The sequence below is a fragment of the Nematostella vectensis genome, chromosome 2 (genome assembly GCF_932526225.1).
Source record: "Nematostella vectensis chromosome 2, jaNemVect1.1, whole genome shotgun sequence".
NCBI classification, from domain to species: domain Eukaryota; kingdom Metazoa; phylum Cnidaria; class Anthozoa; order Actiniaria; family Edwardsiidae; genus Nematostella; species Nematostella vectensis.
The window spans coordinates 19,488,973-19,503,374 of NC_064035.1; the positions used below are offsets into that span (position 1 = coordinate 19,488,973).

General features: G+C 39.1%; 1 protein-coding gene across 3 annotated transcripts; it reads right to left on the reverse strand.

Annotated features, from left to right (window-relative positions):
* Positions 1-380: 380 nt before the first annotated feature.
* On the reverse strand, positions 381-14,184 carry LOC5509694 (tubulin monoglutamylase TTLL4). Of its 3 annotated transcripts, XM_032378652.2 has the most exons (23): positions 12,720-14,184; positions 11,912-12,208; positions 10,520-10,630; positions 10,279-10,355; positions 10,090-10,179; positions 9,830-9,934; positions 9,520-9,602; positions 9,237-9,365; positions 8,639-8,764; positions 8,244-8,342; positions 7,702-7,749; positions 6,793-6,879; positions 6,491-6,604; positions 6,324-6,393; positions 6,004-6,036; positions 5,797-5,868; positions 5,401-5,478; positions 5,242-5,311; positions 5,078-5,148; positions 4,589-4,668; positions 3,475-3,537; positions 2,254-2,314; positions 381-969 (listed from the first exon to the last, which is right to left on the reverse strand). In XM_032378652.2, the coding sequence occupies exons 1-23, from the start codon at positions 13,255-13,257 to the stop codon at positions 898-900; spliced, it is 2,574 nt and encodes an 857-aa protein (XP_032234543.2). In that variant the 5' UTR covers positions 13,258-14,184; the 3' UTR covers positions 381-897. The 3 variants fall into 3 exon arrangements, with proteins under 3 accessions (XP_032234543.2, XP_032234544.2, XP_048580264.1); XM_032378653.2 differs by lacking the exon at positions 3,475-3,537 and having other exon boundaries at positions 12,720-14,183; XM_048724307.1 differs by lacking the exons at positions 381-969; positions 2,254-2,314 and adding an exon at positions 2,648-3,309.
* Positions 14,185-14,402: the final 218 nt, after the last annotated feature.

Below are 14,402 nucleotides of genomic sequence, written 5' to 3' on the forward strand. Positions count from 1 at the left end.
CCTAAAAATACCCGAGAACCCATTTTTCCCCCACCTTCACCCTTTTAATCGATTTCCAGCTTATTTCTGAGCCAGCAGTAGCATCTCACAGTAGTAGTCCCACTGGTTAGCTATTAAAACACCTGTCACGGGTCCTGACTGGCTTAAAATTCGCAATGGGGGGGGGGGGGGGGGGGAGGGGAAGGAAAAAAAAGTGTTTACACCCCTTTTAGAAACCCTGGTTACGAGTAGGCACTCCTAGAAGGCTTCAGGCAAAAAATGCTGGCATGAGGTCAAAGATCACCGTATAGGTCGTTAGGAATTTACAGTCACCAAGGGACATACGGCCTAAAACCTCTAGAATTATGTGGCCAAACCATGCATAGAATACTCAAGATAACTTTTTAGGTCATTTATTACTTAGAGTAACTTTTTACGCGATACATTTTTTTTACATAAATAGTTCAAAATATATTAAAATTTCGTTTGTACAAAAAATATAAGACAGTACACTCTTTTTACAGTAAAGAATCGTGCAATACCAAACCAGGTTGTAAGTTGATGTATACACATGAATAGAACGAACCGTCAATAAAAACGGACGTGTAGCGTGAAATAACATGCTGTGCACGGTGAATTTGGTTGGCTGCTTTCATTCCATACTCTGGACGACGGATATGCTTGAAAATGTTCACGAATGTTCTAGTCTTGGTCTTCGACAAAGCGGTCTTGGCCAATCAATAGTAACGTTAGCTTGTCCATCAAATCATAAATCACTCGTTTCTGAGGACAGCTATCACGTGTACAGCCCACGTGTCCACTTGTTAAGCACGGCTCCTCGTTTCCAGGACTTTTGACCGGTAATGGGGGGAGACTGGGGATTGTTGTCCTTGGATTCAGTCTCCGCCCCGACAATAGTCAGATGCTGGACTTGGCTTTGGTGCGAAGACTACGACTTTTCGCCAACGAAGCCGTGGAACCGGATGAGGTCTGGGAACAAAATAAAAACACAAAATTAACCAATCACAAGACATTCTCTTTCTGTGTATACCTTTATACAGTGAAAGGCATGCATCGCATTGCATGCTGTGAATTAGGCAGAATTGACCCTTGACTGGTCTCATCGTCATTGTTGAGTGAGGTATGGTGGTTAATGTTGGTCATGGTCAGTGAGGTATGGTGGTGGTGGGGGGGGGGGGGGGGGGGGGTGCTAGTGTGGGGTATGTAGTACAGGATGCAGTCTCCTACCCAGACGCAGCGTGATGCATTTTGGGGAGGTTGAAGAAGCGCACGGTGCATGACGGTCAGGATGCGGGTTGAGGAATCGGAGTGCGCTTGGCGTCTGAGAGAATTCACGCTTTCTTAAATATCTTGTAAGCAGCGTTTTTTGTTTGTTTGTTGTTATTTTTTCGTATTTTTTTGGTGCATCTTTTCGGTCGTTCCGTGTACAATTAGACGATATTTACGTTTCGTAAAATCCAAGACGGCGGACGAATCTAAGCTCGATAGATCATTCCATGGAATGTATTTGGATGGTCTGAATGCTCTGGCACTTATTTGAACTCATATTGCTCTGGCCGGATTGTATTCCTCCGTCCGCTTCAGGGTTACTGTGGATGTCCGCGCAACAGCAAATAACGACTGGGTACAAGTACGTATAGGGTGGCTAATACTGGACATGGTCAGTGAGGTGTGGTGGGGCCTGGGGGAGTGTGTTAGTGTGAAACGTCTATTCGTCTACCTTATGGTGGTTATGCTGTGTCGTAAGAATATGATTCGTGGTTATCAATTCTGGTCGATGTGGTATAGTGCCTTTTGAGAATGAGATGTGTTAAATAGCGACAGGAAGCCTTACGAGAGATGGTAGGATTCATATACAACTCTGCGATCGATATTGACACCTGTGTCAAACATGGTTACGGTTAGAAAAGGTTTGGATTAGAGTTGATGGCATTTTGATCTTAGATATTGTGTTTATGATAACATTACATCAATTTGTGAGAACCATTTGTAAGAAACGAATTGCGAGGTACAGGTAATACGGGTTAAAACCAAATATGTGGGATTTTATGGAGAAGGCTTTGAGTAAGTTGCACATCAATGTTTTCACTTTTAAGTGTTTGTTTTTGTCTTTTATGATTGTCTTTTATATATTTATAGATCATTCTCCCTATATAATACTACCATATTTTTTTTTATATTACAATGTCCTGAATTAATTGTCGATAAATAAAAATGATTTTGCTTATTATGCTTATTATACTATTTGTATACCTTATGATTCGACTTGGCTGTCTTCTTCTTTATCCTTGGCAGCAAAACAGGCATAGAGGCACTGTAAGTATCAAACAGTTGGAATCAAAGAAGTTGTATTACCCACTTCACAACTATTCAACTCAATGACACTAATGCTTCCTTGCAACTGTAGACTGTAGTGTGGAGCACTCACAAATACTACTGAGTGCTCGGGCATCAAAACTACAAAGCATAGTAAGGTATCTTTACGTGATTTCTGTGTAATACTAGAATTTCCAGTTGACGGCATTGGGGAACTCTGACCATCTAAGCTGGCTTGTGTTAGGCAGACTACTATGTAGTTCAGTTGAGCAGGCTTCCATCTAAGCTAGCGAAAGGATAAAATGAAAGTTGTCTCTTTTTTCTAAGTTTCTGTAGCGCATGCCGGAAAACTGTCTCGCTAAGCTGGCATGACACTAATAAAGACCTGTTTCTACCTTGCCGGTCCCGGAGAAAGAGAAACCTTTAGTCTAATAAAGACCTGTTTTTTCCTTGCCGCTCTCGGAGGAAGAGAAACCTTTAGTCTAATAAAGACCTGTTTTTACCTTGCTGGTCTCGGAGAAAGAGAAACCTTTAGTCTAATAAAGACCTGTTTTTACCTTGCTGGTCTCGGAGAAAGAGAAACCTTTAGTCTCCTTGAGGATGGAGCTGACTTGGGTTTCAGTTTTCTCGGAGACAATTTAGACTTAACACTTAAAAAGGAAGTTCACAGAAAGAAAGAAACACAACATAAGAGTGATAGAGGAAAGGCAAGAAATTGAACAATCAGAAAAGACAACCATCGCAATAAGAAAAAAATATACAACCAGGCGATCATGAATGAAGACAATACCAGCGCCAACACAAGCAGCGACTTTAAAACCAACAGCAAAAAAAAAAAAAAAAAAATAACATAAGCTACATTATTACCAACAAGAACTGCAACAGTTACCTCACATCAACGACCACCACTAAAATCACATTCAACAAAAAGGAGTTCACGAATCGTACCTCGATCCTCTAGTTTTGAAAGAACGGTTTAATACAACTGATGCACTATAGAGATAAGAGGAAGCAAAGGAGTAAGTTTTAAGAAGTAGTGAAGTGACATACATAGAAGACATACAAAGAAGACAGACAGACAGAATTTTTAAAAAGAAACCCAGAAACAGCTTCATTTGAAAATTCAGAAAAGATAAGAGCTTAATGAAGACTACCGACCTCGCAGAGCGTTGACGAAAAGAGCATGTTTGAAGACCACGATTTATAGGAGCTGAGAGAAGTCTGTGAGTAAGAAAGCCTCAAAGTCAGCTGTAGTTAGAGAGAGTAAAGCAAGGGAGGAGAGTGGGACGAGAAAAGGAGGGTGAGAGCAGAAGGTGAAGTAGGATGGGAACGAGAAAGAAAGGGTGAGAGAAAATAAGGTGAAGTAGGATGGGAACGAGAAAGAAAGGGTGAGAGAAAATAAGGTGAAGTAGGATGGGAACGAGAAAGAAAGGGTGAGAGAAAATAAGGTGAAGTAGGATGGGAACGAGAAAGAAAGGGTGAGAGAAAATAAGGTGAAGTAGGATGGGAACGAGAAAGAAAGGGTGAGAGAAAATAAGGTGAAGTAGGATGGGAACGAGAAAGAAAGGGTGAGAGAAAATAAGGTGAAGTAGGATGGGAACGAGAAAGAAAGGGTGAGAGAAAATAAGGTGAAGTAGGATGGGAACGAGAAAGGAAGGGTGAGAGAAAATAAGGTGAAGTAAGATGGGAACGAGAAAGAAAGGGTGAGAGAAAATAAGGTGAAGTAGGATGGGAACGAGAAAGAAAGGGTGAGAGAAAATAAGGTGAAGTAGGATGGGAGCGAGAAAGAAAGGGTGAGAAAAAATAAGGTGAAGTAGGATGGGAACGAGAAAGAAAGGGTGAGAAAAAATAAGGTGAAGTAGGATGGGAACGAGAAAGAAAGGGTGAGAGAAAATAAGGTGAAGTAGGATGGGAACGAGAAAGAAAGGGTGAGAAAAAATAAGGTGAAGTAGGATGGGAACGAGAAAGAAAGGGTGAGAGAAAATAAGGTGAAGTAGGATGGGAACGAGAAAGGAAGGGTGAGAGAAAATAAGGTTCAGAGAATGGGAACGAGAAAGAAAGGGTAAGAGAGAATAAGGTGAAGTAGAATGGGAATGAGAAAGAAAGGGTGAGAGAAAATAAGGTTCAGAGAATGGGAACGAGAAAGAAAGGGTGAGAGAAAATAAGGTTCAGAGAATGGGAATTAGAAAGGAAGGGTGAAAAAAAGGAAGTAGTTAAGAAAATGGAGAAAGGGGTACAGTAAGTTAAGAAAAGCTTTTTGGGTATATCATACCTTGGTTTGAGTACACAATGATCAAGCCCTACAGCAGGTGCAGATAACGACCGATATGACATGCCTTGTGGACAGCTCCACTGGAAACACAGCATAAGCACTTTATCATTACAAAGCAAGGTTGGAAAATTACCTAAAGCCCAGAGAGTGAAAGGAAGAGGGGTAACTGATTGTATTTGCCATGTGTTAAGCGCAGGGGAAGGGTCCCTAGTGATTTGGGTCGCTTTGTGTACAAGCGGTCAGGCCAGTTGCAGAGGTCACCTATTTTGTTGTTGTTTTAGATGGGTTTTCCCAAAAAAAAAAAACTCACAAAAGTGTAAGTACACCTTGAGAATATCCTTTGCAGCATAGTGGTAACATGACTTCTATTGGCTGCAGTATACTTTTGGAATTAAAATGAGGAGCTTAAATGCCACAACCCCCAAAGAAATCCTGCCTATGGCCTGCATGGGTTGTCTGTGTGTTTGAGGCAAAGAGAGGGAAGAGTACCTGGTGGTTTGGGTCCGTCGTTGGTCCAAGGTGAAGCTTCTGTTCGGCAAGACCTTGTAAGATGGCAACACCTACAAGTACATCATCACCAATCAAACAATGAACGTTACATTGAGGCATAGAGTACCACATAAAAGAGTTACCAAACTCATACTTTGACCCACCTAGTGCAGTACTTCTTCCCTCTCTCATGAACTTGCGTGTCCATTCGTCCAACAAAATATTGTAGTATCGCTGTCAAAAACCACAAATGATGCGATGAGTTAGCTCGACAGGAAGCTCATTACTATTGGAAATAAGAAGAGAAAGGAACGACAACTTACTGTAGACTCAAAGAACCGTAGGTACTTGTGAGACACCATGGAAGGGAAAGCTCGCTGAAAGCAGCCACGTCTACTGTACTGTAATAACAGACCAGGCACCATATTAAGGGTGACTCTGGGATCTCATATGGAATTTAAAACAATAAAGAGGGGTATAGCCCAGGGAGGTCCCACATGGTCTCTCATCCCTCTTCAGGGCAAATGTGATAGGGATGCTAGTCAGGAAATTCGAAATATACCCCTAAACACCAAAAATTGCTTTCCTAAACATACCCCAAAAGAAAAAATTCCCTATATACCTATGTCTTAGACGCCCCCTAAAAATACCCAGGCACATCAAAATAACAAAAAAAACAAAGACCTCAGTTATACCCTGAGACATGATAGCAAACTTACCTCATCCTCTGTCTCCATCAGAATCCTGACATCACTTGGAGTGAGAATATCAAGGATTGACTGGCGTGTTCTCTACATAAAGACAAGAACAAGACAGTTCCTCTTTAAACATGCAAAAGTGGAGGGATACATACTAAGAATTGACTTGCATTGTATTATACAAAAACGAAGACAAGATGTTAAAAAACAAAACTATTTGAGTCTTACCTCATCAACGTTGCGGCCAACATAGAAAGCATGCTGTGAATAAAAGACAACTTGATAAGAGAAAGGTAATAATTGTTGAACTCTCCTAAACAACCCCACAGCAATAACCAGGCACTGTCAACTCAAGCAGATTCTGTTCTACAGGAAGATTTTGCTTTTTTTAGTTAAACAAAAACATTTAAGTGGTTTAATTTTGGCGCTAAAAGCTACTGTTAAAATCTTTTATTTTTCAACTCTCCCCATAAACAGAGTGTTTTTAAAGCTTACCCTCCAACTAAAGTACTGACCAAATCAAACTCTTAAAGAATCGTATTCTTTACCTTTGCTCTTTCATCAGATGACAAGGAAGTGGTGCTCTTGTCTTGAACAAAAGAATTTAGACTGCTTGCACTAAAACGATAATTTCAATAGAGCATTCAGACACTATTTGTTTACATCCTGATGACATTTTGCTGTTTTTTTGTATACATAGAATTATTTACAATACCTTGCAGTTGTGGTGGTGACAAGGTTTTCTGGGATGCGAAAAGCTGCCAAGTTCATGAGGTCTCTTATCATCTGTCCTTTGATGTTACGGTCAAGTTGAGAATTTGAGTGAAGACTGATAACAGAGGTTAGATAGAAATCAATTAATAATATTATACTTTAATATATCAAACAGGGCAATAAAGACATTTCAAAGAAAATTTACACATTAAGATTCAAGTTTTTGATGAACCATATTTATTACTCTATTTAATGAACACAACTATTTGGTTATTTTGATTGATAAAATAAAATCACAGATACCTGGGTGAGATGTTGACTTCTAGTAGCCATGGTTTCAGGTTTTCATCTAACATGACATCACAGCCAAACAACTCATGACAACATGACCTGGAATGGCAACTAGGTTAATAAACATTGTACATGAATGTTCCAGTAAGCCTTTTATCTACTTTCTTCGCTGAATAAACAGGAAAAAAAAACAAAACATAAAAATAAAAACCATTCAAACAAATCAAGGTTTATCTACTATTTATTTTAACAAGCAAAAGCATAATAAATCAAGTAAGATTTGAATTGAATTTTATTTTTGCAGGGTGGCCCATTCAGCTAACGCTGGTATCCAGAGGGGCCCTGCTAAACAATACATACAATTTTTACAACACATACTGAAAAAACCTTAAATATGAAAATTACATGGTAAAATACAAATTAATAAAAATTGCTAACTAATGTCTATATAAAAAATATTAATTTCCTAATATAAGTCCAGTTGCAGCCGTTATTTTTAAACAGCCAGTGAAGTAGATGATTTTGTATCGTTCGTGAGGGTGTTATAAATCAGAGAGCCGGAATTTTTTTTTTGCCAATAGTAAGCCGAGGTTTAGGTGGATGTAAGTCAGAGTTTATTCGTGTTATAGCTGTGATAAGTTGAATTTTTGACAAAGGAGTTTCTTATAGATATACTGGGACCTGATGGTTGAGACATTTGTAGACAAGGACGGAGATATGTGAATTTTATGGGAAATGTTTAGTGTTGGCCAGTGTAGAGACTGCATTGCCTGCTTGGACGAATCTTCATGTGCAACTAAATGTGCAGCCCTGTCCTGTAGGCGCTGAAGGCTGCTATATCCACCCACTGTCCTGTGTCCCCATACAGTATCTAAATAGCTAAAGACTAGTTCAACCACCAAATGGTAGACTTGATCTTACCTATGCCTGACATTCTGCTTGATAAGTGTGTTTACAAAAGAATCAGATCTGCAAACAAACACATTTTCCATTTTTAATTCTGACAATTATGAAGAAAAGTATCAACTCAGCAAAGTGCCATGCTACTGTATGCTCAGCTATCCATGATGACTTTCAGGATGTTTTACACTACAAGAGATGTTACGCCAAAGACCTACAATGTTAAAAAATGCTAATGAAACACTTTAATCTATGCTGCTGCCCTATGCTATCACTTTTATGATAATGCTGTTCATTGTACATTCGATTGAAAGCTTTTACAATATGACCTGTCATAAGCTGTTTTTTGTCCAACTGAAGGTTGGTACTCAGTAAAAGAAAACACAAAAGAAAACACACTTAGCTCAAGCACAAACACAACATGAGAGAGAACTGATCAAATTCGAGAAAAAAACAAAATATCATTTTAGTTATGCTTTCTCTAGTTAAGTAGGATCAAGTACTTGTGCTGAGCTTGTGCCCTAATGTGAGAACCTTGACAGACATACTATACAGGGACTTACGCTATGATTGCTTTGACTATAACGTCCTTGACACTATCCCAGACTTGGGCGTGGTTGATTCCCATTCTCTTGAAATAGCCCCACAGCGATTTCAGACTCCTGAAAAAAGGAAGTTGAAGAAATCTTGAGAAAGAATACCAGCAAATCAGCATAGACATTTATCAGTTCTGTTTTCATCATGTATCATATAAACAACAGCATCAAGAAGAGTTTATCAGCTCTTTTTATCTTTTAGATTTCTGTAATGTGAATAGAAACCAGAGAGGAACACAAAAGGAGACTATCTTAGGCTTTAAAGGGGTATTTTATGTTATAACAAATAGGGAGAAGTCGTAAAAAGAATGTAGAGACCCCCATCTAGGGATCCGTTAGGAAAGATTGCATTCCACTAATACCATTTATGTCCCTGGCAGATAGAGTCATCCGCATTAGACTGGTAAGCGCCTTCGTTCTTCTTGTTCACACTGTAGTTTGTCAGGTGCATGAACCTATTGCTTAGTGACTTAACAGAACTGGAGTACCTATAAAAGCATATCATACAGTGCATCAGAAATCACCATCAATCATCTCTTTGATGGGTCCATGTGACAACTTAGTCTGCTTAGCTGCCGCTCTCAGGCGAGTACCCAGGATTGGCTGAGGGTGTCTGTGCAGTAATAGGTATCATATGGCATACCTGTCGACTCTCCTGCATTAGGCGGGAGTCTCAAGAGTTTGGACCCCTTCTCTCGTGTTGAACACCAAATCTCCTGATTTTTAACGCTTCCGAAAAATTATTCTATACAAAATCATCATTTAGCCTATTTTCTATTAAAATATTCGAAACAATAATTCCCTTGCGTAGCGCAATTTATCTAACACCCTTGTGAGATCTAAAAGTGGATTTGTTCGTGAGAGCTTTCTATGCCACAAACGACTGCAAGGCACAGCACAGTACAGCTACAGTATGTGTAGCATTTATGCAAAGGTTTTTATATAGAAACAAATACTCACTTGCAGGTTGCAAACCTAACCAGCCCATCTTCAAAAATGTAGATACGCAGGGGATCGTACGATGTTACATAGACATAAATACGAAGATCAAATTTGCTACCATTGATAAGGAATGGCTTGTGAAGGTACCTGAAAGCAAAAAACAACCTCTTCAACAAAAAAAGCTTTTGATTAAAAACCCTGCAGTTTTTTTTTTAAATGTTAAAGATTACAATATCAAATCTTCATGAGGAAAAAAAATAATTACAATTTCAAAACTGAATGAATATGGAGTAGTACATACTTCTGCACAATGACTGGGCGTTTTCTTGGAATTTGTGTCCATTTATGTATCACCCTAATTCCAATTCCCCTTGCAGAAGCCGGCTGGGGAATTAAAACAGTCAATAAATACAAGCAGGCAGTAGTCTTTTCTTGAATATGAGGGTTAATTTAAGCTATTGAGTAGAAAGCTTTTTGGGGTCAGAGGTTCTAGGTCTTCGTTTTGTAGACACCCTTTTAACAAGTACGTGTAATGGCAAACAAAATATCAAATTTTGATGCGACTTTTTTTTCCATCATGTCTATTAAGTCACAAATCTTGCTTAACTTACTGGTTTTAGGATCCACTTCTGTCTACTACCGCCTTCGTCCCATGCTCTCTTTAGCAATTTGAAGTCATAAGGAAGCACATATGTTTGGGGCAGGAATCCAAACTCCTATTGAAGAGAAAAAATGATGCATTGTGTTATTTTTAGTTTAATTACCTTGTTAACACAAAAAGGGGCCACAAAAAGCATAAAAGTCAAAATTGTGTATGGCCTGTAATCCTTCCCTCTTGTCAACAAATACACGCTGTTTGTACATCACTCACCTTCTTGCCATGATGTACCATCATTTTTGATAGGTTGCGCCATAACCGGTCCTTCCTCCCTATTTGAAAGGTTCCTGGGAAATGGTTGACCTGTAAAAAGCAATTGAGTTATACGCGTGTGCACAAAGTATTATTAATTTTGTGTTAAAATCCTGTTTCTACCAATGTTATAAATATATTCCTCTTTACCTTCTGATATTCTCTAATACTTTTAAAGGTTGTGCTTTTCATATGCTTTCCCCAGTAGCCTAGCCAATCATGAGCACCTAGAGAATGCATTAAACACATTATTTCCAGGAGATACAAACATCAGGATGGCTGGATGGTAGAGCACCTCTTAATATAGCTATCGATCTACATGATGTTTTTATTTTTGTGCAATACTGATAACAATTTTCACAAATCATATAAAACTGTTTGCGTGACTCACGTTTAGTTGGTCTAAACCCAGACCGTGCAATACACTGCTTGACAACATTTGGAGTGATTGAGCTCATTTTCCATCTTAATAATTTTCTGAGATCTGAAGGCAAGGATTCCACTAAAAACAAGAATAACAAGATCAAAAGGGTGAATCAATCAAATGAAAGGTTACAACATGTACTTCAGCATGCTGTGAGTTTTAGATACTGCAACCAGTAATAAAATCAATGTTAAACACATTGACCCCTCAACCGGCCTGTACCGGCTTTGGGAAGTACCCACAACCCAAAAAATTCATAAATGCAAACTAAACACAACAAGATGAAGATACTCAGGCATCAGTCTAAGGGATAAATGGTCTTGAAGATATGCATCCAAACAAGGTGTTGGCAACTACTCTTAAGCCAAATAATAGCACAGGTTCTTTGACAAATTTCAAATTGAACAAGGAAAGAAAAGCAGAATCACCCCTCTCAATAAAACGCTCAAAATACAACACAAGGGAGAGAGATCAGCAAACACAGCTCAAGACACAAATAGATGCCTTTATTCTGATCCTCCAGGTTCATTTCCATGGCCTCAAAACACAATGTCCACTCCTTGAAGGCTTGTAAAACCACGAAGATGCCTTAACGGATTGCAAAGCATTCTGGGAGATCCAGGGGAAAATTCACGAGGGGAGGGCCAGTCAACACTCCTCTCCCCAAAGTCAGATGGTTTTTTCACCCCGAAGCCAAACAAATCAATTCCAGGTCATACAGAACCAGAATAGCAGTGTAAACAATTTTTTGGAAACAATTTGGTTTCAGAAAAGACAGCATTAAGGAGAGCTGTGGTGATTCATTAGAAAATTATTTTCTCATCCAGGCAAAGCCAAACAAAAAAAAATCATCTGAATCCACCTTTGCTTCCAAATATCCATAAGCAAAGCACTCAATTATGCCCCAAAAGACTTCATGATGTCCTGAGACACTCTCCTAATATGCTCATAGCTGCATTTTTTATGAAAAATACAAGCAACCATCAACTTGTGCTGGCTTCAGCACAACGAGGGATTAAAAGTGGGGACCGCAAAGCACTGTTGGAAAGCTTGGATACCGCTGACTAGGTGCAGCTGTGTTTGACTTTGAAGGGCTGTATAAAACTCAGAATAGGGGGGGAGGTATCTGTTTTCAGTCTGTTTTTTGTAAATTCAGCTCCAAAAAAGCCAGGAGTCAATGGGTTAAAATTTTAAAAAAAAGGAAATCTGTATTGTTTATTTAGGCTAGGTGATTATAAAAATTGTTTGCACATGGAAATGAACATTTACTGATTGTAAATGTATTTATTCACTTGTCCATTTATTCCCCCCTTTCCATGTTTTGAAAGGCTTGTGGGTAGTAATACTAAATGAACATACCTTTCTCCCCTTCCACTGTGAAATGGATAGTGGGCTGAACATAGGCAAACAGGCTGGCTGTTAACGCAGGCTTAGTGGGTTGATTGGCATCTGATTCTATCCAGCTATTGGCCTTGGCTTTGCATGATAAATCTCCAGAAAGCTTTGGCTTACTGTTTGGAAAATCACCAGAGGTGATTCTAAGGTTAACACTAAGGCGAGCACTTTGTACTCTGGATTTTGCTGATGATGATTTAGATATTGAAGCATTTGAGGTTGCTATGGAGATGCTATCATCATCATCATCCTCTGAAAACCCTTAAAATGAAATACATTATAATTGATTAGTTTTCTGCCTGCACAAATATTTCAGAGGTACTGTAATAACAAATACAATTACACTTTTCATAAAAACACTGTATGAATAGGGTCTCAGGGACACGGGATTCTTAATCAGTTTGGATAATGAAGAAATAAACAATACACTTTTCATAAAAACACTGTATGAATAGGGTCTTGGGGACACGGGATTCTTAATCAGTTTGGATAATGAAGAAATAAACAATACACTTTTCATAAAAACACTGTATGAATAGGGTCTTGGGGACACGGGATTCTTAATGAGTTTGGATAATGAAGAAATAAACAATACACTTTTCATAAAAACACTGTATGAATAGGGTCTCGGGACACGGGATTCTTAATGAGTTTGGATAATGAAGAAATAAACAATACACTTTTCATAAAAACACTGTATGAATAGGGTCTCGGGGACACGGGATTCTTAATGAGTTTGGATAATGAAGAAATAAACAATGTCACAACTCACCTAAATCTTCTTCTGCCATTTCGTCGCAATCAAAGTATTCTCCCTCCAAATTGTCCAGTGCTTCATCTTCTTCAATATCTTCATTTCCATAATCATCCAAATCACTATCCCCTTCTTCTGTGATATCAGAGAAGCACCCATCCCCTGGCTGCCTCTCCCATCCAACATAGCTGCCATCAGCCTGCTCAGCAAACTCCTCATGGTCTGCATTTGCCTCTCCATCACCACACATACGATATTCGCAAGTTGTTTGCTCTTCAGAGCGGACAAATTTCCTAGTGAAGTTAGTCTTTCCTTTGGGTGTTGAAGGGGGTGTTGGCTTTTTAGGTGATGATGGTACACTAACTGGTTTCCGCATCTGCGGCGGGTGGGGCACAAGGCTTGGTTTACTTGCAACAGAAGTAATTGGACTGGAGTTTGACTTCAAGAGTAAAGGCTTGGCCTTTTCTCTAGATAATCCTGTTGGCGGCTTTGAGTCAACACTGAGGTTCCCAAACTTTGCCACTAAGCTAGGATTAATACTTGAATTACTTGGCATTTTGAAACAAAATACCAATGTTTTTCAGATCTTTCGAGTTTAGTTCCAAACTCTCGTGATAAAACGTTTGTAAGTTATTGAATTGAAAAAAAATCGAATTTGCTAAACAAACATTGTTTTGTTTGAAAAAAATGTGTCCTAACTGCCAATCCAAAAACTTCTTTCGATTCTTGAGATATTTGGATTATTCAGCAATGCTGAGCTAAGGACCACAATAAAATATCTAAACAAGTCCTTGAGAAATGAAGATCATTTCAAGGACTAGCCGTTCTTGTTGTTCAAAGCGACGTTGATATGGTCGTTCTGCACGGTTGACATCTTTTGGACACCATCCACTTTATCCTGTTGAGAGATCAAAAGGGTGGCCACCAAGAATCTTCAGAAAAATGTCACAATTGCGAAAGATCCATTTGCTTATAGAAGTGTTGCCATCGATGGCATTTCATTCGATCTTCTTCAGGATAACGGAGAAAGAAAAAGGTGACGGTTTACGCAGCAACACCGACTTTCTTAATGATCAGCGATGACGTCGTAAATGAAGAACTAATGCCAAATACTTAGCACATCCGTAGGCTGAATTCTAACCAGGGTCCAAAGGCAGCTTCTTTCTGCACCACTAACAAGTACAACCAAATTTTATCACGGTTTAAATTCCGAGTTCCCTTGCAGCTGATCAAACATGCCTTCCTTGGTAATCGGAGACACACAAGTTCCGTTTCAAATATTTCGCCTATTTCTCCAGTCTTATAGACACATCGCTAGGAGATCCAACACTTATAAAAGAAATGCGAGCTATAAATAAGCTGTAGGTAACCAACATTAGCAAAATTAAAAGTGTAACTAAAAGGAAGACTAAACAAACAGCGAGTCTTTTTCATCTGTTGTCGTCGCTCGGGCCCATTTTGTTCAGTGGAGCAGCTTGAGAGCCGTAGCAACAGCGGCAACCAATCAGAACGCAGATTTGACCATATCCCGTAGGATCCCGCGGGACCCAAAAGTTACAATACACATGACTCCATGCGTGTCACACAAGCTGGACTTAGTAAACTGGTAAAAAGAAAAACTTTTTTTTCAACAGGGTATAAATCAAGGAAAAAATAAAACAGAAATTTGAGATTTTGGCAATACACATCTTTCCACAATTC

Excerpts from the sequence above, each read along its gene's own strand:
- LOC5509694 (XM_032378652.2), bottom strand. The coding sequence starts at position 13,257 with ATGCCAAGTAATTCAAGTATTAATCCTAGCTTAGTGGCAAAGTTTGGG. Across the intron at positions 8,765-9,236 it reads GTTAGGTTTGCAACCTGCAA|GTACTCCAGTTCTGTTAAGT; the intron begins GTGAGTATTTGT and ends ATGCTTTTATAG. Across the intron at positions 6,037-6,323 it reads CATCTGATGAAAGAGCAAAG|CATGCTTTCTATGTTGGCCG; the intron begins GTAAAGAATACG and ends TTTTATTCACAG.